The 24,917-nt window shown below is 42.3% G+C and overlaps 1 protein-coding gene across 2 annotated transcripts in view; it reads left to right on the top strand.

Moving 5' to 3' along the window:
* Positions 1-17,571, top strand: part of SCG5 (secretogranin V) — a 55,916-nt gene extending 38,345 nt beyond the window's left edge. Inside the window, exons 3-6 of one of the 2 annotated variants that reach the window (XM_012766340.3) lie at positions 3,417-3,566; positions 6,819-6,928; positions 13,366-13,419; positions 17,188-17,571. In XM_012766340.3, coding sequence (XP_012621794.1) covers positions 3,417-3,566; positions 6,819-6,928; positions 13,366-13,419; positions 17,188-17,283 — 410 coding nt within the window. In that variant the 3' untranslated portion in view covers positions 17,284-17,571. Of the gene's footprint in view, positions 1-3,416; positions 3,567-6,815; positions 6,929-13,365; positions 13,420-17,187 lie in introns of both variants that reach the window. The other variant, XM_012766339.3, reaches the window with a different exon arrangement.
* Positions 17,572-24,917: the final 7,346 nt, after the last annotated feature.

The raw sequence follows: 24,917 nt of genomic DNA, 5'->3' as shown, positions 1-24,917 counted from the left end.
GACAGAGTTTTTTTATTTCTACATATCTCCCTCAGTTCCTACCTCAGCGAGTGTTTCTTGATTTGACATCATTAAATGTAGTTTTAAAAGAGCCTGTGTTCTAATGTATCTGCCTGGTGCTGAACATCTGTTGCTTCCTAACAAGTGCTGTATTCATTTTAATGGCACCGGGCACAGAGGTAAACAGAGCCTTGGCAGGCCTTCCATAAGGGAAACTGTGTTTGCTTCCTTCATTAATTACCAATGGAGCATTAAGACATGCGTTCCCCCGTGAGCCAAGTTGGATAATTCCTAGCACTTAATGCCAGGGTGCTTTCAAAAGTTGAGACACGTATTGACACTGGAGAGCATGCCCTATAGCAAGCACACCGGTGGCTACAGTGCCAAGATTATACAAAGCTTCAAATACATCAATACCAAGTGTTCCGATATGTCTGTTTAACCTTTGCAGTTGTTGGGTTAATGTGGAATAATAAATATGTATCCCAATAAATACCTCTGAAAGTAGTTACCACAGTATGAATTGGACAAACCACCAGAAAAATACGGAAAGGTTAAAAATAAAAGGATGGTCGAGGATTTACCAACCAAATACAAATCAACAGAATGAGAGTGGCAAGGTAATCAAAGAAGAATGAGTCAAAGTTTATGATTTGGCAATCAATTTTTATGTAGCAGCCAATTACTAATACAATTAAAATGAAGATTTTATAGCCTTGGACATATCAACCAGGATAGAATCAAACTGAGAAAGTGAAAACAGTAAGTAATAAAAGAAGAGACTGATAGTCACAGATAAAATATGAATTAAGGACATAAAATAATATAGTTAACAATGTTGAATACTTGGCTCTATTCAGATGTTTATGGATTTTATAAAATATCTATTTTAAATGTTCACATGGAAAATTTCCAAAAATAATGATATGAGAGTCTACAAAGGAAATATCATTTTTTTAAATGCAGAAAGATTTTGCAAGCTACCCACTCTCATCACAAAGCAATGAAATATAACATAATTGTAAACAAAGTAAACAAATAATCCATCCTCTTGGTGGTGTCTGAATTTGGGGAATAGAGGAATTAAAGAAGGTAAGATAGTCCTTTCAAGGTTAAACTTCAGTCAAACAATAAATGAAGACATAGTGTTGTAAAGCCGCTTCAAAGAGACAATATGATTCCTAGGACACTGAGGTCTAGCCACAGTCCTACTGAATATACTAACATTTCCAAAAGAAGAAAATGTATCAATCCGAAGGGGAGCTGGTATAGCCAAAAAAGCAAGTGTCAGTGCTCATCCAGGGACAAGGGAGCCTCATCCAATTAGACTTAAATAATCTGGCCTGTTGGCAAAACCATCCTTCTTCTTTTTTTTTTTTTTTTTTTTTTTTTTTTGCCCAGGTTGGAGTGCAATGAGGCAGTCATAGCTCACTGAAGCCTTGAACTCCTGGGCTCAAGTGATCTTCCTGCCTCAGCCTCCCAGGTAGCTGGGATTACAAGCATGAGCCACTATACCCAGCAAGATGATACTTCTTGAGAAGATGGAAGCATGGAGTCATTTTCATGTGATTTGGCTCTAATTTCATGCACACCAAGGCACCTTTTGATGTTGAATTGGCCTCTCATGTGTAGGTCTGCATACAGGATGGTTGTGCATTAAGGGAGCTGTCGATGTGGGGCTCCTGTGTCCCAGTGGAGTTGACAAATATGAAGTCCTTCTAAGATACGGTCTGCTCTGGTGCTAGAAAAGGAAGCTTCCTGAACCTTATAGGATGTTAAGGCTATAAAAAAAAAGAAAGAGTACACAAATTAACATGCATCGTTATATATAGTAAATCAAGTAATGCAATTTAAGTTCGATCTCATTCACTGCTGTGTCTTGGTGCTCAGAACAGGTTTTGGCGTGTATGAGGTACTAAAATATTTCCTAAAGGCATGAAATAAGTGGGAAAGGTTAGAATTATTTAACAAGTGCTGGTGGGTTAATTGGTTAACTATTTTACATACACTAAAATAAATAACATATGAATTAAAGAGTTAATTTTAAAATAGGAAAAGTAAAAGAAATATCCAAATGTTAGTAGTATTTCTGAATGGGCAACAACTTTGTAAGTTTAGAAGGACAAGAAGGAATCATAAAGGAGAATAACAATGACAAATCTGACTATATAAATATTAAAAACTTATGTTAGCAAAATATTGTAACAATGCCCAGAATCAAAGTCAGATAGCATGGGAAAATATTTGCAGAAAATGTGATGGCCAGAGTCCTGATATCTTTATTACATAAAATGTGCATACAAATTTATAAGAGAAAGATTAAAATTTTAAGAGCATAAACAGAACTCATAAAAAAGAAATTAAAACTAATGAACACATGTGAAAATATTTGAACTAATAATCAAAGACATTCAAAATAAAATAGTAATTTTAAAAAATTTAAATTAGCAAAGAAAATGTATTTCTATAAAACCCAATGCTGGTGAAGATGTTGTAAAAATGTTATTCTCATATTTTGTTGGTGATATTTTATAATTTGGTACCTCCTTTTTGGAAAAACAGTTTGGTAATACAATATAGAGACTCATAAAAATGTTTACGGCCTTTGCTCCAATAATTTGACTTCTGGGAATCTATCCTAAAGAAAATTAATCCAAAATATGGAAAAAACTAAATGCCTAGAATAAATTGAGAAACCCTAAAAATGTCACAATAGGGGAATGGTTAATATGTCATTGTACAGACACTGGATTAAAAAACTACACAGCCATTTATAATTATAGAAATAGAGACCATGCAGCCAAATGGAAAGATGTTTGTGCTTTAATATTAAATTAAAAAATGAATAAATATTTGTGTATAAAAAGATATGCGGGGGAGAAAAGACTGGAGTAAATATGCCAAGTTCTAAGTGGTTGAGCTAGAACAGCAGGATGACAGTGGATTTTTTTTTTTATCTATCTTTTTTTCATAATGTGCTTTCAGCCTGTTGTACCTGGATGACAGTTGCCTCTTATTCTCGCCCCAAGATCTTGCCCCTAGCTCCGGGGACAGCTTCCAGGGCTCTGGGCACCTGTGTCAGTGCCACTCAAGTTCCAGCTCGCCCAGTGAAGCCCTCCCATCCCAATCGCCCAGTGAAATTCTACCCTTTCCATGCTCCCATAATTCTGCATTCACATTTCTATTATAGCACATATACAGTTGTCCTTGTATGAGATGATATGCATACAGTGTGTGTCTGTTTCTGTAGCTACATTTCTAAACCTCTAGAGGGCAAGGGCTGTTTTATTTTATTTATTTATTTTTTCTTTTCACAGCACAGAGCACAGTGCTTTGCCTGTAGGGTAGGCCTGAATAAATATTGGTTGAAATGAACTTAATTGCACTGCCATGGACTACTTCTGATTCCCTGGCAGGTGGAGCCCATGAAGGACTGCAGCACTTGGGCCCCTTTGGCAACATCCCCAACATCGTGGCCGAGCTGACTGGCGACAACATTCCTAAGGACTTCAGTGAGGATCAGGGCTACCCAGACCCTCCAAATCCCTGTCCTGTTGGAAAAACAGGTAATGGGCATGCTCTTGGGTTCCCAGGGAAAGCAGAGGCTTTGGGAGGAAATTACAAATTTGAACGCTAGCTACAGATATTCCTGGAAATTATATTTCTATTCTGATGAGCCCATATGTATTTGTAAGTAGATGGGAAAGGGAAATTTATCCTAGAACCTTTGTGTGAATTCTGGTGTTCCCGCATACCCATATAGGAGTCCCCTGCCACGGCTTTACCTTGTTTTCTATCTCGAACCTTCTTTGGGAACTGATGCTCTTTTCTGTACTTGTGACTCTTTTACTAAAAAGGGAGAACAATGTTTTTTCCTCTTCTATGATACAACTTCTGTTTATTTTTAGAGCCTTTGGAACTGGTTAGTGCGTGGATTATCCATGCCTGTTTGTTTTTCTTACTTCTCTCGAATATTTTAACTATGTCACACATTAACACCTAATTAGCATCTATCCTAAAATCCTGTTTATTTAAATGCCAGGAGGTAGCGTGAGAGAGAGGGGGTTCAGGAAGGTGAGAAATTGGTTAAGAAAGAAGGAAGACATTTTCCATGCTACTCATGTATCACTCCCACTTTCCTATCCTCCAATGCTAAAAAGAATGGTGAGTGGGCTACACTTATGTTGGGCTTCGAGCAGCTTACCTCGGTGATGGCTCTAGACTCAGACTACCTGAGTTCGAACCCAAAGTCAACCTATGTGGCCTCAAACAAGTTACTTAAGCACTTTGCACCTCACTTGTCTCATTTGCAAAATAGAGGAAAGACCAGGGTTGGAAAATGGCTAGGAAGAAAGACCAGCTCAGAGTTTGGAAAGCAACAGTCTCTAGGGGGGTCTGGTTGGGCTGATTAAATATAATATAATGCAGTGGTTCTTAAAGTGTGATCTCAGGACCAGCAACAGCGACAGCACCTGGGAACTTGTCAAAATGCAAATTCTCAGGCCCTACCCCAACCCCAAACCTATTGAATCTGAAACTCTGAGGGTGGGATCCAGCAAGCTGTGTTGTAACCAGCCCTCCATGTGATCCTGTTTTGGGAGAATGGAAAGAGACCCGGAGTTTGAGTCAAGAGGTCTGAGTTCTAGTCTTGACTATATATAGCATGTCACTTCACTTCCTTGCATCACAGTCTCTTCAGCTGTAAAGAGAAGACACAGTCATTGCCTTAAAGAAACATTCAGTGTAGTTCTAGGTTATCCTGAGAATAGAGAAATACAGACCTGTGTAATCTAAGCAATGTGTGCTTAGGAGCTCCGAGGGGAGTGCAGTCAAGCTGGGCTGATACAGTTGGATAAAACCCCAACTGCAGACCCTTTCTTGTCCCAGGTTATCTGCCATTTCCTTTGCTACCCTTCCATTAAGCTAATATATTCCTTATTTGTTCTACCACAATTTGCATTCCAAAAAAAAAATCACTTGCTAAATTTAGCCTTTATTTGTGAGAAATTACTTGAAATCTGCCGCACAGAGAATCATGACACAGAACAGCACAGTTGAGCAATCCGAGAATGAAACCTTGCCTTCTCCTTTCCATGCACGCTCTCCTCTGAATCACAGCCCACTCACCCTGGATAGAGCAGGGGCGCTCAAAGAGTTCATCTCTCAGCCTTGGAGATAGGATGTGAATTTCAGGGCACATTTTCAGGCCCTAAGAAACGTTCAGTTCCCAGAGCAGGTTTTATGTCTGCATCTCAGTTTGCGCCCACTCAGAGGCACTTGAGAAAGCATTGTGAAAAGGTTATAAAGCTGCCATATGCAGACTGCCTGAACGCTCTTGATTTGGTATTCCTTTCCTAATGTTAATTGCCGTAGATGTAAACGTGAGATAAATAGCTTAGTAAAAAATCGGGGAGCCACACTGAGCCACCTTAGAGATTTGTTCAGAATGCCAATGGCTTCCACACCAGCTTCATGCTGCTGAGAGTTGAGAGGCTTCATGCTGAAAGCTTCTGGAAGGCTTCAGAGAGGTCTCAAGAGCTGGACAACCTGGCTAATTGTCAATAGATCCCCTTTCAGCGTTGATTTCAATGCCTCAGCATCCCTTTGAAATGAGACCCTCTTTGCTTCCCCAAGCCCTGCACAAAATTTGCATTCCCTACTCTGTCCCCTTTTTATAGCTGTCTAAAATGCATTAGAGATGGGGAAAAAATGACTCATTTTTAGAGCATCGTGCCTGGTAATGATAGGGCTTAGGTAAAAAGCAGCAGCCAAGAGGGAGAGCCTTGTTTGAATGGAAGACATGTTTTATTTCAAAAAGCAGTCATAGCATAAACTGTCATTTAAAGGGTAGAAAGGAAACGAAAATGTACTGCAAACCTATGAAATGCCAGGTATTCTACATATGATCCTCTATTCCTTAAGCAACCCCTTAAGGTAAGTATGTGATTATTCTCACTCACAGATGAATAAGCGGACTTAGGCTAAGATAACTTTCCAAAGGAACTAACCCTATCTATCACATATGAGCTGGGATTTGATGCTTGAGCTGTGGTCGGTCTGACTCCAAAGCTTAAGCTGTTAGCACTGTAACATACAATGTCAAGTACTGTCCGGAGATTGTTGCTGTTATATAATATGCTTTCTCCAAGAAGCTGAAGTAGTTTCTGAAGAGTTCACCCAGGAGAAAACAGAGTGAGTCATGAATGCGATGGAAGTATACATGTTAAAGAAACACTTGCTGTTATAACAGATAAAAAATGTTTGTGGCTCAACATAATAGAAGTTCATTTCTCACTCGTGGGAATCCCTTTCAGAGGTGGGTGAGGATGTGGTGGGGGTGGGTAGTTCGGCAACCCAGACTGTCTCTTTGATCCTTGGCATCCACAGGTGCTCTGGTGGGCAACATGCAGCCAGCAAACCAGCAGATGGGAGGGGGAGGGGAGAAGGAATAGAGCATGATATGGGAGGTTTTTATGGGCCAGGCCTGGAAGTGGATACATCACTTCTGCCCACATTCTATTGGCCCAAACTCAGGCATCTGACTCCACCTGATTGCAAAGCAAGGCTGGGAAATTAGTCTAGCTATGTGCTGAGGAGGAGATGGAAGTGGGTTTAGGGAACAGCCAACAAGTCTCCACACAGGAGTTTGGGATGAGCAGTCTCATCCAACAGGGAAACTGGGTCCCTGAGGGAAAGTGACGAACAGAGGCTGATGCGAACAGATTCTGACCTTTGGATGTCTAGTTGTTTTTGACAAATTATATCTTAGACTGATGATAACTACCTTGGCCTCAAAATCCTTTGGCTGTTTGCAGTAGATGATGGATGTCTAGAAAACACTCCTGACACAGCTGAGTTCAGTCGAGAATTCCAGTTGCACCAGCACCTTTTTGATCCGGAACATGACTATCCTGGCTTGGGCAAGTGGGTAAGTCCAATCTCAATTGTTAGTAGATTTTGCACTCTGGTGTTCTGAAGACACTAGTGGCGGAGACAAGCAATATGGGGGGCGGGGGAAGAAAAAATGTTTAGAAGCTGATTTTTCAGAAATCTCTGGTTGAGAGGGACTAAAGTGATTACCATCCCAATATCCTAGAACCACCCAAAGAGACAGCAACCTAACATTGACTACAGTCTCCAGAAGCTTCTACTCTGATCTATCCAACAGCCCATCTCATACACATCCTAAAGTTTCACCAGTGTTTCATGCAGCTCTTATAGGATTTTATCAAAAGTATATGATTTTCTAAAAAAAAAAAAAAAAAAAAAAAAAACTGAGAATACTTGCAAATTTGATGTCTAGACTAAAAGGAGATGATCTCTGAAGATCAATGGATAAAAAGATGCTAGAATTTAGAAACAGAAATATGTAATTCCACTTTAGAGAAAGAGAAAAAAATTTCCAAGGTGCATAGCAATGAGCTTGCTGGTCAGTCCCAGCAAGTATGTATAGCTGTCAGGAGAGTTGTTTATAATCACTTAGAAAGAGAAATCATGAGAATTTGGCATCAGTCTGCTAAAAACAAGTCTTGCCAATCTAATTATACTCTTCTGTTTGCCAGCACGATTCATTTACTTGCCAGCTCGATGAGGGAAATGAAGTGGGCATGGTGCATTTGGATTTCAGCAAAGTCTTTGACAAGATCTTTTATGATCTCTCATTGGGATAGGTGGAGAGATACAGCCTAGGCAATAGAATGTCACCAAAAGGGAGCTTGTTAAAGAGTCCCTGTCAACAGGGACAGAGATTTCACATGGTCTCCTGCATGTCTTAACAATACCTCACTCCACATTTTTATCAATGTTTGTAATAAAAATATACAGAACACTTATCAGATTCTCTGGGGATGACACAAAGTTGGAAAGGATAGCACTGCATGACAGAGCTGGGGTTCAGGAAGATCCCAACAGGCTGGAACAGTGAGCCAAACAAGATCACAATTGAATAGGGATATATCTAGGCTCCTTTGGTTGGGCGTATGTAATCACATGCTGCAGCCACATGAGAAAAGTGGGGAAATACCTGCAAGTGTCACTTCACATATAACAGTAGGTGGCCGATTCGTCTGTGGAACGAGTGAATGAATGAATGAGCAAATATTCCAAACTGCCTAAGCCCTTGTAAGTCCTTCTAAGTCCTCCATCCCTCTCAGCTCATTTCTGGTAGCTTTCTGCTTCACTGAGCTTATCGAAATCTCAAACCTAAACTCCCTCCCTTCCTGCTTCACTGTTTTAGAGAAGGATGTCCCTGCTCGTTAATGTCCACTTTCAATTTTTTCAGCATCTTGCTTGAACATTGCATTGAGTTAATTCCCTCTGCCTTCAACTTACACACCTTTCCCATCTTCAAACAACAAAGGAACAACAACTCTAAGTTAATTTTGCTCCCTCCATTTTGCGTTATTCTATTTCTCGTCTTTTTCATAAGCAGTTCTGTTAGGAAGAATTGGTTTGTGGAACCATTTTCAAGCCTACTAGTCGCATTAAACATGTTAAATTCAGTAGAAAAACATCTATAGGTTCTTGAATAGAAGACTAAAATCACAAAAGGTTACCCTGGTGGCATATTAAAGGATGAAATGAAGAAAGAAGAGATTAAAGTGAGAAAGGAAATAAGAGAAACAATTCCAGTTATGAGGGCGGTGAACATCGTGAAGAAGGGTGAGAATTGAAGACATTTCAAAGGAGGAAAAACTAACTAGAATTTGTATATGATACAAATATAGCATGAGGAGAAAAGATGAAATATGTCAGGTTTATAGGAAATGGACGATATGGACTTTTCCTGTGAGAGCATTTTGAAAAGAAAGAAAAGAGGAACAGAGGGAGAAGGGAGGAATAGAAGAGAGAAGAAAGACAGAGGGAAAGAGTAGAAGACCACAGAGGAGCACTGGAAAGGGGTCCACAAGAGATGGGCAGAGTGTTGCCAAACAGAAGCAAGGGCCAGGTTCACCATGGAGCAAGTAGAAGATACTGAGCCTGCTCTGTTCCAGGCACTGTACTAGATGCCTGGTACATAGTAGTCATCAGTACACGGTACTGGTTTCCAAAGAGCTTATGGTCTTATGGACTTATGGTTGAGATGAATTACATGAAAATAAAATGAACCCAACTTAGGACTGTTCAGCTTCATGTTCTGGCTGTACTCTGTGGGTCAGGTACAATTACCTGGAAAGGTGGGAGACAAGGGTAGAGGAAGATCGGGCTGAGGACTGGTGTGGCTGATTGGTCCAGTTGCCATTGAGGAGGTCAAAGGCACTAGGAGGGCAGCACTGAAGCCTCAGGTGGGAAGGCATCCAGCTTAATTAGTAGGCTGGAAATGAGAGAAAAGAAGAAGTCTGGAGACTAAGAAATGTCTGAGTAAGGGCAGAGAGCTGAATTGGTGGTATGGCAGGGTGGGAGAGACAGAAACCTCTCTCTTTGCCACTGTCCTCACCTCTTCTTGAAAACCTTTATGGATTTCTCTAACCAAGTCCCACTCACTCCCAGCACTGCGGTAAGAGACCACCAACCCCTCTCCTTCATGCTCTTTGATTCCTTGTCCAAACCCTGACTTAGGCTCCTCTCAAGTCATTCCCATTCTGTGTCTTCATTTGAGCTAAAGACTGGAATTTAGGCCCATATGGAAAAGGAAAGTACTATTACAGATCAATGACCAGGACCAATGTTTACACACCTTTTATCATCTGTAACTATATGTTTGTTTAAACTTAAGTTTCCTTGTTTATTTTCTCATCACCCCCTGGCAATAAACCATGAATTGCTTGATTGTCACATGGAAGTGTGGATTGAGTGTGTCTTGCTTTTCTAAGCTGGGACCCACACACCTTCCTCAGTGTTTATCCAGAATGATAGTCTCGAGCTTGTCTTCAGCTTAGCCATCCTTTAAGTTGACAAAGTCACCATCTTTCATGATACAACTGCAGACAAGTCCCTGCTTCCTTATTTGCTAACAATGCTTCCCTGTTTTTGACATTAGCTGGAGCTGAGCTGCTTTTTTAGCGATGATTCACATATTTATAAATATCAGCGTCTGCCTTGTTTCCTGCGTTTCTTTCTCTTTGTTACTGCATCAAGACACATTTATTAAATGTGCATCATATGCCTTCCAGGCCCTGTGTTAGGTAATGGGAATACAAAGATGAATAATAGTTATAATTGTATTACATAATACAATAGTAAATGATAATATTTATTGAGCACGTACTATGTGCCAGACACTACACTAAATACTTTACCTCGGTTATCTCGTTCTATCTGTCCATCCTTATCACTCTCACTGTTACAGATGAGAAAATGAAGGCTTAGGGAAAATGAAGAAAATGAAGGCTCAACAGCATGGGGCTGGTGATCCACAGAGCTGGGATCTGAACCCGACCATCTGACTCCAGAGTTCTTTAAACGCCAAATGCATTCTCTGTCTTTTCATGGCTCATTGTTCACACTGTGTCCTGTGCAACGAGTCCCATCAAGGACTGGTTGCCTTTCAGACAACGTGTGTAACTGCAGCGCTGGGGGCTACAGTCACCCCCCAACCCTACATGCACACAGTTAACAGCTAAACGTTATTTACTTGGGTAGAAGTTGCCTGGGAAAGCAAATGTTTCTCCTTTCTAAATGCCTTTCACCCCTTTTCATCAGCAGCTGATCATCTCAGAGCCTGAGCCATGGGCGAAATGGGGGACAGGGACCCTTTCTGACTTCCTTTGTCTTTCATGACCTCAGCAGGTTTGATGAGCTTGGGTTTGTCTGGGTTTCTGTGCTATTAGACTTGAGTTGTGGGTAGGCCCTGCTTAGTGCTTTGCATTGGGAAGCACACGGTATCAGTTGGTTCCATGACTGCTAGTATTCACCTTACTAAAGTGAGGTTCACTGGGTTCCTCTGGGGTAAAATTATCATTTTCCCCTTTGAAATTAACAGTTAGTCTCTGGGAACATACTTTGAGACTGCAGAAATACTCTGCTTCCCATTAAACTTTCAACCAACAAATTCAGCATCCATCGCTGATGCCAACCAGGATCAATTATAACTAGGATGGTTGCAAAATGGTGATTCTCTTATTCTTTCTGCATTTACTAGCTGGCATTCTACTCTAAGCAAGTGTTTCCTCTGCTTCCCTATTTATTTATATATGAATGTGTTTATTTATTTAGTACAGTGGGGATTCATGTATTCCTATTATTATTATGTTAGTGTTCAAACTGTCCCAGATTTGGCCAGTGAAGAGTCTCTTCAAGCTGGCTTTTCTTTGCTTTTGACAGGATTCCATCTTTTTTTAAGCGCTTTCTTGCTTTCCAACCTAATTAGATATTCCGGCTCATTCATCCTTGTACTTTCCCTGTCCTAGCTCTGGAATCAGATATTTCTTCAAGAAGCTCCCCAGTTCCAGTTAGGAATGTGATTTGAAACCAGGTTCTGGGCAGTTGTCCAAAATCTTGATGACACAATGGAAAGCCCTTTGAAGGAACTCCTTGCTGCTCACATGGTTAACCACTCCCCAAGGAATCGACATGGACTGGGTATCTAGAGAAGTGTCTGGTTTCTTGCCATCCATTTTGTACACTTCTTTTACCCACGCTATACCTGCCAGTCCCTGCCTTTCAGCCCATACAATAACAGGCATGGGTAACTTTCATGTGGGGGTGGGGAAGCATTATCCTGCTAACCCTAACCCTAGCTCTTGGGGAAACACAGGGACCATCTCTGAGGGGAAGACTAGCCAGACTTCTTGCATTTTCTTGAATATAGGCCCTTATGAGTATCATCTGTCTCCAGATCTTCTAAAGGAGATTTAAATGATGCTGCCTTACCCCGCTGGTGGCACAGCGGAACTCTGCCAGGGCTGATTGACAGTCCCACTGCATGGTACCAGCACTCAGGCCCCCTGATGCTCCCTCCAGCTCAAGCGGCTGAACACGGTGCTACACATGAAGAAGCCACTGTCCTCGCCTCCTTCCCCCTCACCTGTACCTCCCTTCCCAGCTCTGGCGTGAACTCCCAGGACATTCTCTGCATCAAGTTGTCACATTCACTGAAAGGCAACCACAGACCAAAGAGAATGAGCCTCACAGCAATATCCTCATTCCCCAGGGGACTAACCTGCAAGTCTGCCTTTTCTCCTTTCTGGTATTAAACCAATCCATGCCCCGAGTGAGCAGGAGATAGAGGCTGCAGCCAGTACTGGCGTTTTTGGCAGCAGAAGCTCCTTCCCTCCTGGCAGGGCTTCCCTACATAGTTGAGGTTGGGCAAGAGATACACATTATAAACTGCAGGTGGGATAGATTTTAATGAACATGAAAATGATGAAGCTTATTTTGGCATTTGTCATTTTCACTTCCAAATCTACCATAAAGAAAAAACTCTTTATAACCAGACAGCTCAGAGGATGCAAGTGTTGTATAAACTTGTTCCTTACCAGAATTCTGTCATCTTCTTTTTTTTTTTTTTAGAATCTATTAATATGTTAGAGTATTTTATTTAGAGCCAAGTGAATCATCTCTTTCATATATTATTTTCATTCTGATTTTAAAAAATCAAATAAATAAAATAACACAAGTAAGGTACCCGCAAATTCCCTTCTCCCTTTCTGCCTCCAGGTTAAGTGTTCTGTCTTTTACTCAATAGAAGAAAAATAGAAATATGTCAAGCATGTGTCTGATATTGTAGAGCTCATTGAAGTCCACTATGTGTTTAAAATGCAGCAATATGTGGAAACACTTATGCAAACTGTGCTAACAGAGCTGCTTTCTCTCCCCACCCCCCGCCACCCAACATAACTTTCCTTTCTGCCAAGAAGTTTTTTTTGGCAGTTTTTAAAAGGTTCAATCTAGTAAAAATGTTATAGAACAAATGGTTTTCCAATTGTCTTGACTGGGGGCACTGACTTAAGCCACAGAAGGAATGGTTGCAGAAGTCAGAATGTCTTGTTTATTTACACAGAGAATTGTTGTTAATAGTCAGACACTACTCTAGAGAATAGTTTGTGTAAAGTTCATCAAAAGGGAGTTAGATACAAAAATAAATGGGATAAAATTGTTTATTTTAAACAAAGGCCGTTCAAAGTGACAAGATGCATTTCCAGGGCCCCTTATGTTTTAGAATGTCGCGTTTCCCTGTTTATGTGATTGTGGATGACACTGGTGTGCCTGGGGGAATGGCAGGGGACTTTGTTAAAAGCTGCACAACCACCAGCTTTTCCCTTGCGGCCTATCTTTCTGACACGACGTTCCTTTCATCTAGTTTTGTTTCCAAATTATGCGTATGCAGATAGCCAGGGTACACACCAAATAATGCTTTTTAAAATAGACATCCACCGAATTTAATCCATACTTCTGCATTTGTGTTTTCTTTTCTCCTCACTCTAGAACAAGAAACTCCTTTACGAGAAGATGAAAGGAGGACAGAGACGAAAGCGAAGGGTAACGTGGCGGAGGGCTGGGTTGCGGTTGGCACGCCTGGAACTTTGGGAGTGGGGCAGAGGACAAGCCGGAACCCTCACTGGTCGCAAAGTAGCAGAGTGGTCCTCTGTGATGAGGACCACACCCAGAAAGTCTGCCCTTGTTTCTGCGATGGTTTCCCCAAACTTTAGCACAGGATTTTTAGCAAAAGACCCAGTTGTGTGGTGATCTATCACCTCCATTCCATTCTGGGACTTCATCCACGGCATTGCCCACGTAAAATGAAATGTTGAATTTGCTTTGGGTTTCTGATGCATTTATAGAGACTTAATAAGTGATCCGGGTCCATCCTGCTAATGCACCGGAAGGGCCTGGCCACCTGCCTCTTTTGCCAAGCAGATGGAGGGGGAGAAAGCCCCGCTAGTAAAGTGCTATGTGACAGTAACCATGTTAGTTAAAATATACAAATCCAGGCTGGGCGCGGAGGCTTACGCCTGTAATCCTAGCACTCTGGGAGGCCTAGGCGGGAGGATCGCTCCAGGTCAGGAGTTCGAAACCAGCCTGAGCAAGAGCAAGACCCCGTCTCTATTAAAAATTAGAAAGAAATTAATTAGCCAACTAGAAATATATAGAAAAAATTAGCCAGGCATGGTGGCAGATGTCTATAGTCCCAGCTACTCGGGAGGCTGAGGCAGGATCACTTGAGCCCAGGAGTTTGACGTTGCTGTGAGCTAGGCTGACGCCACAGCACTCTAGCCCAGGCAACAGAGTGAGACTCTGTCTCAAAAAAAATATAATATATATATATATATATATATATATATATATATATATATATACACACACACACATATATACAAATCCAACCATAAACCCGGGGCCACTGACTGTTTATTCAGAATAGCAAGTGGCTGGAACCTCACAACATTTGGGACTCTAGACAGTAGTAATTATGGCCATTCTGAATAGTTTTGCCAAATCCAGCCAGGGAGTGTTTTAAGAGGTGTGGATTTTCTGGCCTCAGCATTGGTCCTCAAGCCTCTGCAGCAGAGGGTTCCAAGCCCCTGTTCCGCCTGACAAAACACAGAGGACCCATGGGCTGATTTTCTATGCAAGAAGTAGAACATTTGTACATCTGGAAATAAATCTTCTTTTTTGGGAGAGTTAACGGAGTTATTAGGGGTTTTTCTCAGTGATTACAGCTTCCAATAGCAGCTGGTAACAGGAAGGGTCCAAAGGGTATAATGTGGTCTTGAGAGAACATCAAGAAATTCTATTCTAAGAGCTCGGAATACACATAATTTACCAGCAGGATGGCTTGAATATCTCCCCAAGGCACAAAAAGAACATTTCCAAATAAGATCAATGACTGACCCAAAATGAATAACTTAGCATGGAGCTTTAATTGTCCCTACTTCCTGGCCCACCATTCCTTCTGCACTGACACAGGAGACTGACCATGGGTCAAGATTTAGATCATTTTTCCATGAGACCAGTGATTACCAAAACTCAGAGTTCTGGCTAAGACACATGTTCTAAAAAGGTTTTACGTTAGCCTCAACTTTCTCCATGTAGGAAAGGCTTAGAATTTAGGAAAAGAAGGGTCACTTTGACCCAGAGATATCAAATTCGTCCTATTCTCCAGCATCTAAAAAGACCCATTCTCATGCCATTAAACCATGGGCTTCTCTGGACTGATAGGCAAACAGAAGTTCCCCACCCCTGGTCCCATCGTCAGGCCTCAGATACGGTGTTCCCATCTTGACTGAAGACCTTACCCACCCCTTCCAGTGCGTGAATCAATATAAAGAAATTATGTACTTGCTTTCTGAAAAATCAAGTCTTCCTCCAGTGAAGCTCACCATCTGCTATGGGTTCCAGAAGAAATCAAATGCAAGGATCCAGACCCAGTTGTTCTTCCAGTTGAGAAATGGGAATAATGTTCTCTGACCAAATCAAATTCTTGCCCAAGTGAGAAGATAAATATATAAGTGCCTTGAATTCTTCAGGGCATAATTAAAACCAATACCTATTATTATCACTCTTAAGTATTGTATTCAATACTAATAGTTAAACATTTATCAAAAAAGTTCATATGATTGCTCCTTTTTCTTCCCCATTAATTTTCTTCTCTCCCCCTCTAAACCTCCGGCATTTTCTAGGTCTGTGAGTAGCACCTTCTGACATGAAAGTTCCTTACCAGGAGGAGAGTCTCCCCAAAGTCACAAGCAAGCCTCAGTGGTTTTATAAGATTTTCTATATTTGCTCAAATCCAATTGAATTACTAGTTTCTTCACAAGTAAAAGGTCAATTTACCTTTAAATTCCTGCAAATTTTTCAACTCTTAAGCTGTAGCTTGTTAATATTTGAGATCTTATCTAAATAGTTTATCAACCATTTAATCCCATTTTTATAAACATGAACCTCTCATATCCTCTTTTAACATAATAGAATTTCTAGAATATGTTATTAATCAAAAATGAAATGTTTATGGTATAGAATATAGTTTTTCAGTCCACACTTGTTCTACTTACCCGAAGATTCTGATATGATCCTCTGGGGGTAGACCAGACCACTGTAGTTAACAAAAAGAATTTTCAGTATTTAAAGATGACTTCCCAGCGAGGTGCTGTCTTTTTGTGACATGTCACTTTTCAGATATGTCTATGAGGACATTTCTTACTTTGTAACTCTCACCTTGTTTGTTGTGATGCATTTTTGCAGAGTGAGTTAGACCCTTCATGATTTGTGCTTTTACCAGTCAGGATGTGGAAGGACATTTACAAATACTACACTCAGATTTCATTCCTTCTCTTTTGGAGAATTTCTGCTCACCTTTCAAAAGAGTCCTGGCAGGCCATGTCCTATGGGCACGAGAGACCCACCGTGAAACTGCCTCTATTCGTTCATGGGAACTTAGCGTGCAACAGAATTGCTGGTGTAACTACAGCTTCTTTCTTATATTTTTTGTTACATTATTGGAAGGTAACTTTAGTGAAAATCTTCCAAAACTTTTCAATCTTTTTCTGCTTGCTAAGACTATTTTGCAAAGCTCCAATTATGAGTTCAAATCCAAACCCCCAAAATAGATAAGTATTAGAGAAGGAATGCAGAAACCTTTATTCATTCAGAATAACAGATGAAAGAGATTTTAAGAGTATGAGTCAAAAACAAAGGAGACTTCCTGGTAACTTCCTTCTTTTCTTCAGCTTTTGAGTTTGACTTAGGGAAGGTGGAAATGACTGCTAGAGCCCCTAATAAATTCCCTTTAGTAGAATACTGGCATAGAAGAGTCAGTCACAGCAGCAGGATGATCTGTGACCAGTCGTCAGATGCTAACTCCCACTTGGCCCTACTCTGTCTTCTTTAGAACATTCTTCTTGTAAAATAATTTAATGCATTTCAGATTCCCTCTCCGACATAAATAGAGCCATAGAATAACAATTCTCTGTCATATGGGGTTTGGTATCTAAGTCAGTGGCGAGAGTTTATGGGTTAGTTCAACCTCAAATCTTTGCACCAAAAATAATAATTAAAAAAAAAACCAAAACCACATTGCATCCGATAAAGAACTCTACAGTTGTGTGAAAAACACAATTAGAAACATCTATCAGTCAGACAATGGTTCATACTCCACTGAGGCATCTGGAATAATCATTTGGTAGGTGGTAAGTACCACTGTTATCTTGTTGTTAACCCAATAGGCCAGACACAATTTTCATTCACTTTTTGCTAGGATGCTAGTATCTGACGTTCACATATAATACCAAGCCATATTTTTTTTTTCAGAGTGTCAATCCATACCTACAAGGACAGAGACTGGACAACGTTGTTGCCAAGAAGTCGGTGCCCCATTTTTCAGATGAAGACAAGGACCCAGAGTAAAAAGAAGATGCTGGGTGGAAGCCCACACCACCTGCTAGGCCTCCGTACTGCTTCTGTGCACGTGTTGTCAGAGCCCTGCGAAATGGCAGCATGTTTCTTATGTAGATAATTATGGATAAAAAGCAGCTGTATTTTGGTAGTGCATTGCCCTTCACACTGATGTCTCTGCTTTCTGCTAAATTAAAAGTAAGAGCGTTTTTGTTTTTTGTCTTTTTCAATGTGGATATGCAATGAGCACTAAAATTAAAATGTGTATGTCAACAACAATAAAAAAGCAAGACTACGAAATGCTCAGATTTCTTGCAGTTATTTTAAACTGGTGTTTGGAGCGGTACTGAATCGGCCAAGTCTATAAAAAGCTGGCATTTGATTCTGATTATGTAGTTCAGCCCTTAGGCGTTGTTACACACCCATCAAGGGGGAGGTACTCAGGAGGAGGAGCCGACACGTTTCACTTGGCCGCATCTTAATAAATATGTATGCAAGAATTGGCATGGGAAGTCTTTTCATTTAGAACATTATAAAAACAATTTCTTTGTTTAGTAGAACAACCTTATCTACATACATGATCTTATCGGATCCTAACAATAATGTTGTTACCAAATGGGGCCAGGGTTATCCCCATTTTATAGATGGTAGAACTGAGGCTTGTTCAACACTCCATTGGGAACATTCGGCAAAATCCAGAATGGGGAGACTCCACAGGACAAGTAACCTAGCTTTTTTCAACAAATAATGGCAGGGGGAAAAAAGGTGGGGAACTGTTGTAGATGATAAAAGACTTAAGAGATGTATGAACGCAATACAATGTGTGTATGGGTCTTATTTGTATCATGACTCAAATCAAATTAAGAAAAACATTGATCAGACAATTGGGGAAGTTTAAATAGTGACTTGCTCCTTGGTGCTATTTAAGTGTTACATAATACTATGGCTGTATATTTTTAAAAGAGCCTTTATCTCTTAGGGATAAATATTGAATTATTTATAGATGAAATGATATAATATCTTGGATTTGCTTTAAAATAATTCAGTGGTAGTGATGGGCATAGGGGTGAGGGGGGAATTAGGAATAAAGATTGATAGAGACTGGCCATACCTTGATAATTATAATTGTTGAAGCTGGGTCATGGGTACATGGGAGCTCATCATTTTTCTACTTCTATTTTTTGTGTGTATTTGAAATTTTCCATAATTAAAGCTTAAGAAGTAAGAGTAGATCATGGCCTGGAAATAGCAATGTTGGACTAAGCAGGAAGCTGTACTGGGTAAGGCTGTAGAAAATGTGAGGAAGCAAAAAGGGAGATGGGTAAAGAGAGCTCTCCCAGGGCACTGGGAGAAGGAAGTAGCAGCGGAGTCCATGGGAGAGAAAATCTGGTTGGTGGGTGTGGGTGGACAACTGGATGGTGAGGGATCAGAGTGGCTGGGAGGAGAAGGGGTTTTCATGGAAAAAGCAACAATCTTGGAGGCATAGAGAACGGGGATCCCCACCAGGCTGATAGACTCAGGGCTGCCCTTTCTGGGTGGAACCAGGGCCACAGGGCAGGATCATTACCTCCCGTCTCAGTCTACTGGCCTTTCCACAACCAAGAAATTGGTTGTGGCCACCCTGGAGATATGTGGAGAACAAAAGAAAAGCCTGCCAGGCACAGTAGCCAGAATGTAAGGCACCAGGTGCTAGTGCCATGGCCACTGACTCTGATTGGATTCCCATGTGGGCACAACCAGCGGGAGGGAGGCCACCCCCACCCCAGCATTACACAGCACGACAAGGAGTTTACAATGGCGGTCATTCTAAAAGTGAATCTCCTGTTTTTGCTTCTGGAAGAAAGAAAAGTAGGTTGCTGAGTATTTTCTGTAGTGGCCTACAAAGTGAGCCAGATGCCAGGTCACCAGGCTGGCATGGCTCTTCAAAATTGTATTTGCATCCAATGATGCAAAATGTTCCTGGGATTCCTGAAAGGACCAAGCTTGAAGTGTTTCTGCCAGGGAGTTGGGCCTGCCTGGGTTGGGGGACTGCCTGGAGGCGGTATGATCTTGGAAAACTGAAGCTGTCCACTTGATCTATAGTCCCACACTGCCACATACATGAAGTGCAGGATCATTCACCCCACACCTCCCAAGCCTCCTGGAACAGAATTCTATTCCTGTGGCAAGCCCGCAAGGAGCACCTTTTCCTATTTACTCAGCTAGACACAAAGGACACCAGAAATATCCTTTCCCCTCCTCTTTCCTTTGAGAAAGTATCTCAAAGGAGTATACTCAAAGAGATACTAAGCTTCACCAAGACATGCCACAGATATCAGCCATGGCCACAGGCTTAGGGCCTGGGGAATTTAAGTCTCTAGGTCCTCTATCTGCCACAGAATCCAACGGCCATCACTAAGGTGCCATTGCATTGGCCCAGGGGGACAGGGGAGGCAGGAGAAAGAGAACATTTATTTAAAATAGCTACATTGTCAGCCAGAGGAACTCAGTCCTCCTGGGGGGACTGTGCGTGTGGGGGGTGGGATGTGGCAGGAGGAAGCCATGATTGATCATTAGACTTACGACTTGGCTGGTGGGAATGGACATAAGAGAAAGTGAGAAGGAACATTAGTGGGTGTAGGCTAAAAATGGCTGAGAAGCACCATTTCTGGGGATTCTTTATGAAATGACTTACAGAAAACGCTGATCTGGGTGTAATGTGGGGAGGGGGCACTCTTAGGGGGCACTTTTAAGAGATGGGAAGGAGGCAGCAGTGAAATGAACCACCAGGTCCAATGCAGGTGCTCAGAGGAGCCCATGCACATGCGTTGGGAGCACAGGGGAGAGTCCACTGGAATGGTACGTACAGACAGTAAGGACCTGGGATGCTGAGTAGGGCTGGGACTGTGCAGGAGGCTATAGCTCCTCTTCCGAGCCCAGTTAACTCCACATCTGCAAAAGGTCCTGCTTCTAGACCCTAGTAATCTCATTATTACCACAAAAGGAAAACACAACAAAACTAGGCACTGCCCCTCCTCTGACACCCAAGAACCACAGCCTTGCTTAGGCAAACCTCACCTGGAGCCCTTTCTAGTGATGGAGCCAGGAGTCAGCGAACCTGATTTAGGGGAGAAAGACTTCTCGGCAGAGCATCTGAGCTGCAACGGGCTCCAGGGGCTCCCTGGCAGGTGGTCTCAAATCTCCCTTTATAACTCCTCCAAGCATTGTCTGAGAACCCCAAGGTACTTCGTCAGTCTGAAGGGCAGGACTGAGGGAAATTCCTGGAGTCTGGTCAGTCATTACTGGACTTCTTGCTACCACACAGCCCTGCTGTTGGAGCTTGGTCTCACGTGATGCCCAGACACTTACCTAGTGGGACGCCAGACGCAGACCTTGGAGCAGCTCACATGGGGCTCCATGCTTGGGGTATGAGGCTGAAGTGCCCCCAATTCACAGTCACAGGACGATCCAGCTCCGGGAACACATGGAGCTGCTTCAGCACGTGCCACCTCCTCTCCTGACCCCTCTCCCCAAGGACTAGCAGGAGGCTTTTTCAGAGCCTCTTCCAAAGCAGACTAGGTCCCAGGACGATGGCATCTTACCATGCTACACTTAAACAGTCAAAAGGAACCAGTGGCCTTTCCTCCACGACGGCTACGCATTTTGTCTCTGCTCCAGGTGGTCTCCCCCTAAACACAGGAGATGCTGGCATTGAAGGAGCCTTGCTTTGGGCACCCAGTTTCCTCTCTGCAGAGGCCGCCCCTGCAACGAACAGGAGGACGGCTGAGCGTCTCTCTCTGTGGTGCAGTCACAAACATTTCATGAGTCAGGCCTGTGCCAGGCAGGGAGACAGGAATGATCTGTGAGGTGCTCACAGTATAGCGAGCCTGATAGGGGGACAGGAGTTGCCCCACGGCGGGAACTGTGGGGTACGATGAGGACACAGAAGAGGGGCAGCTTAACCACAAGGGTGTGGATCCAGAAAGGAAGCCAAAAGGCCACCCTGACCTGAGTCTGGAAGGAATTTTTCAAAGCCGGGAGTGCAAATGGCAGGCAGAACATTTCAGGCAAAGGAATACACGAGCAAAGTCGTAGTGAGAGAGACAATGGTGAGTCTGGGAGTCCAGTTTGGTCACAGTTTAAGAGCGAACATGTAGGGGAGAGCTAAGGGACAAGCCTAGTAAGCTTGTGTCACAAGCGAAGATTGTGTCATATGGTCACACCAGAGTGTGGGGTTCGTCCTCAAGGAGATGGGAGTCCCAAAGGGATTTCACAAAGGGGAGGGGCATTATCAAGTTCATGTTTTACAAAGATCACTGGTGACGGTGTGCAGACCAGGTCAAAGGCTGTTCAAGTTTATAATCTAGACAAGACAGAACAGGAGGAAGGGGGCAAGAGAAATAGAAATACTGGTTCCAGAGCACATAGAAATTCCAGGCTTAGAGCACTGGGAGCTATTTGTAAAGCTGGGTGGACCCAGTGCTGGGTGTGTGGGTGTGTGTAATCCATCTCATTATTTCAGGACATTGACGGTTAACTCTAGGAGGACATGGACTCCAGCGTATCAGGTAGATCTTCCTCCCAGAGACTTTCACCTAGAAATAATAGAGTCAAGTCAAGCTCTTCCCCCACGTCAGGTAGCCCTGACTACTCTCTCGTCACCCTCCTCCGTGGGGCCTCACACATACTTCCACACAGTCGCTGGAACAGGGCATAATCATAAGCATTATTATATTTGCAGAGCAGGTTCTATAGATGTTCCGTAATCCTCCCTCCCTACGTGTTGTAGATGAAGCAGTTGAGACTGAGAGGTTACATGACTTAGCCAAGACTCCTCGACTAGTAAGTGGCAGAGCTGGAACCCGAATTTTCGTCTCTTGAACTCCACAGCTGACACTCCCCTGTGCAGGGCACCACGCCGCTACCCAACACTTATTGCTTCTTGTGTGTCTGCCGCATTCTACCGGGTTATAAGCTCCCTGAGGACTTAGACTGTGTCTCATTTTTCCTTTAGCCCGGATATCTTGCATAGGGCCTCACAAAGGCAATAACTGCTGAATGGATGAGCATTGTGGAACGTTTTAAAGAAGTCATAAAAGGTTGATCATCTTAGACTACGTGTAAAGAGGGAAACGTGGAATCACTTCTCACTTTGGTGGGGTTTGAAGATTGACTTTAAGTTGTATGTAGGATTCTCAAGTCATTTTTTAGAATCAGCCAGTAGAACTACCCCCTTCTCTCCTGAATCACTGCCCAAATGTCAGCAGTTCAGGGAGCGTCAAGGTGCAGAATTGCTGCCAAATACCTCACTTTGCCGCACGTCAAGGATGGCCACACGTGACTCATTTATTAGCGAGATAGAGGAGACCAGTGTAACGGCCCTGCTCCTCACCAGGGCAGATCTGTGGGCAGCCACAACCTCGGGTTCCGCTGCGGGTTTTCATCAACAGGTGCCTTTCTGACCATGGGACAGCCATGTGGGCAGCACGGAGGGGCAGGCCAGCCCTTGACTAATATCAAGCGCTATGGCAACAGCCTTGGGGATTAGAACAGAGAGACTTTGGGGAACATTGGTCAATCAACGGGGAGCTTGCTTGGAGCCAGGAGGAGAATCCCAAGGAGGAGTCAGGGGAGTGTGTGAGCATATTTCAGAAGCAGCTCCGGGACATTATTCATGAAATCTATGGAAAGCCAGACCTACCTAGCCGGGAGTGTATCTTGAGAAAATAACATTCCCTGAAGTCTCCTGAGGCCTGGGTTTTACCACTGGCCTAGGCCTGGCAGGATTTGGGGGTGCTTGGGTGCTTGGTTTTTACATACCTGACTTCCCATTTCTAAAGGAATAAAGAGACTCTACCAAGATTTTGTGGCTGTCAGACTGGCCTCCCAAACCTGTTTGGTGACTTAATTGTAGATGAATCAGAAACATGTGGATCAAATTTCCCTCTAAAAAGCACATGGGTTTGGCAATTAAAAGAAAATGTACCTGGGCGCAGTGGCTTATGCCTTTTCATGCCTAATCCCAGCACTTTGGGAGGATGAGGCAGGAGGATTGCTTGAGGCCAGGAGTTCAAGACCAGCCTGGGCAACATAGTGAGAATAAAATAAAGAATAAAAGAAAAAAATAATAGCCAGGCTTTGTGGTGCATGCCTGTAGTACTAGATACTTGGGAGGCAGAGGCAGGAGGATCACTTGAGTTCAGGAGTTCTAGGCTGCAGTGAGCTATGATTGCACCACTGCACTCCAGCCTGGACAACAAAGTGAGACCCTGTTTCTAAACAAAAAATAAATAAATAAATAAATAAAAAATAAAAAAATAAAATAAAATAAAGAAAGGAAATAGGTAGAATATAACAGATTTGGTGGGCAGAAAGCTCTGTGAGAAGGCAAGGGCCACTGAAAATTATCATAACTATATAGTGAAAAAACCCTGATTGCTAATGGGCACAGAGGAATCTATAAAGAAAGCTGGCAGGAGATTTGTGGATGTTACACCCTGACTTCTGAAGTTCATAAGCAAGGCAGGGTATTTGCAAAGATTCTAGGAGAAACATATCTTTGAACTGGGGTTTAAAAACATATTAACTTATAAGTTGTAAAGAATCTTTTAGAAAAATGGGCTGAGCTAACCAGACCTAAGAGTCCATCCCGATAGACTGAGTGTTCTACTGTCTGATGAATTTAATGTGGAGTAGAACTTGTTGATAAGCCATTCCTCCCAACAGAAACCAAAAATATATACATAGGAAACAAACATATTTGCAATAGCTCTTAGCAGGAGCAACTGACCACCTAAGGAGTGAGAAACATCTTAATAAAGCCCATTTGGTAACTTCAGTCATCTCCCCACAAACAGAGCATTATCATGGCTTTTTCATATTTTGGTGTCTCTTTCCTCGGCAGGGCTCATCACAATACTGTCACAATACCGTGAATTTATTCACCCAACAGTCACTTAGCAAGGACCTATTCTAGAGCCAAATATTGATCTATGCTCTGGGATCGAGAAGTCTTATACGAAGATGTATAAGATACAGGCTCTTCCCTTATATACCTTATAGCATGTTTGCAAAAATAAATCCTCAGCTATTTGAATATTATTATTGCATACTTGATCTCGTATTATCATTGTTTAAAAGCGTAGTTAGGCATAAAACCTTGCTATTAGATTTGCATTTGACCCTGGGTTCTGCAACTTAAAAAGTTGTGCAACTGGAAGCAAGTATAATAATTCTCTTTCACTAAACCTTAGTACTTTCATCTAACTCATAGGGAAGGTAAATCATCAAATTGATTTTCTGCAATATAGCACCTGTATTAAATCTTGATTTGGATGCCAAATTCAGAATTGTCAGTTTTCAATGCAAGAAACAAATTCTTTACTCTGGATATTTTCCAGATGAAAGGGATTTAATACAAGGAATTATGTGCTTACAAAATTATTTAAAGATGTGGAGAGGCATGAGGCGGGGATCCATGGCTGGGCTTCGCCAGTTCAAGGTCACCAGCATACCTGGAATCCAGAGGTACTGATGTAGTGGCTGGTGTCACTGCCACCACCACACTACAACAGCTGATGTATGACAGCCCCAAAGCCATTGTGTTGACACGGGAATGATGAGTTTGCCTGCAGCTACCATCCCTCATAGCAAAAACAGCAGCAACA

The sequence above is a fragment of the Microcebus murinus genome, chromosome 6, assembly GCF_040939455.1.
Source record: "Microcebus murinus isolate Inina chromosome 6, M.murinus_Inina_mat1.0, whole genome shotgun sequence".
Classification (NCBI taxonomy): Eukaryota; Metazoa; Chordata; class Mammalia; order Primates; family Cheirogaleidae; genus Microcebus; species Microcebus murinus.
This window is presented reverse-complemented; position numbering and strand designations above follow the sequence as displayed.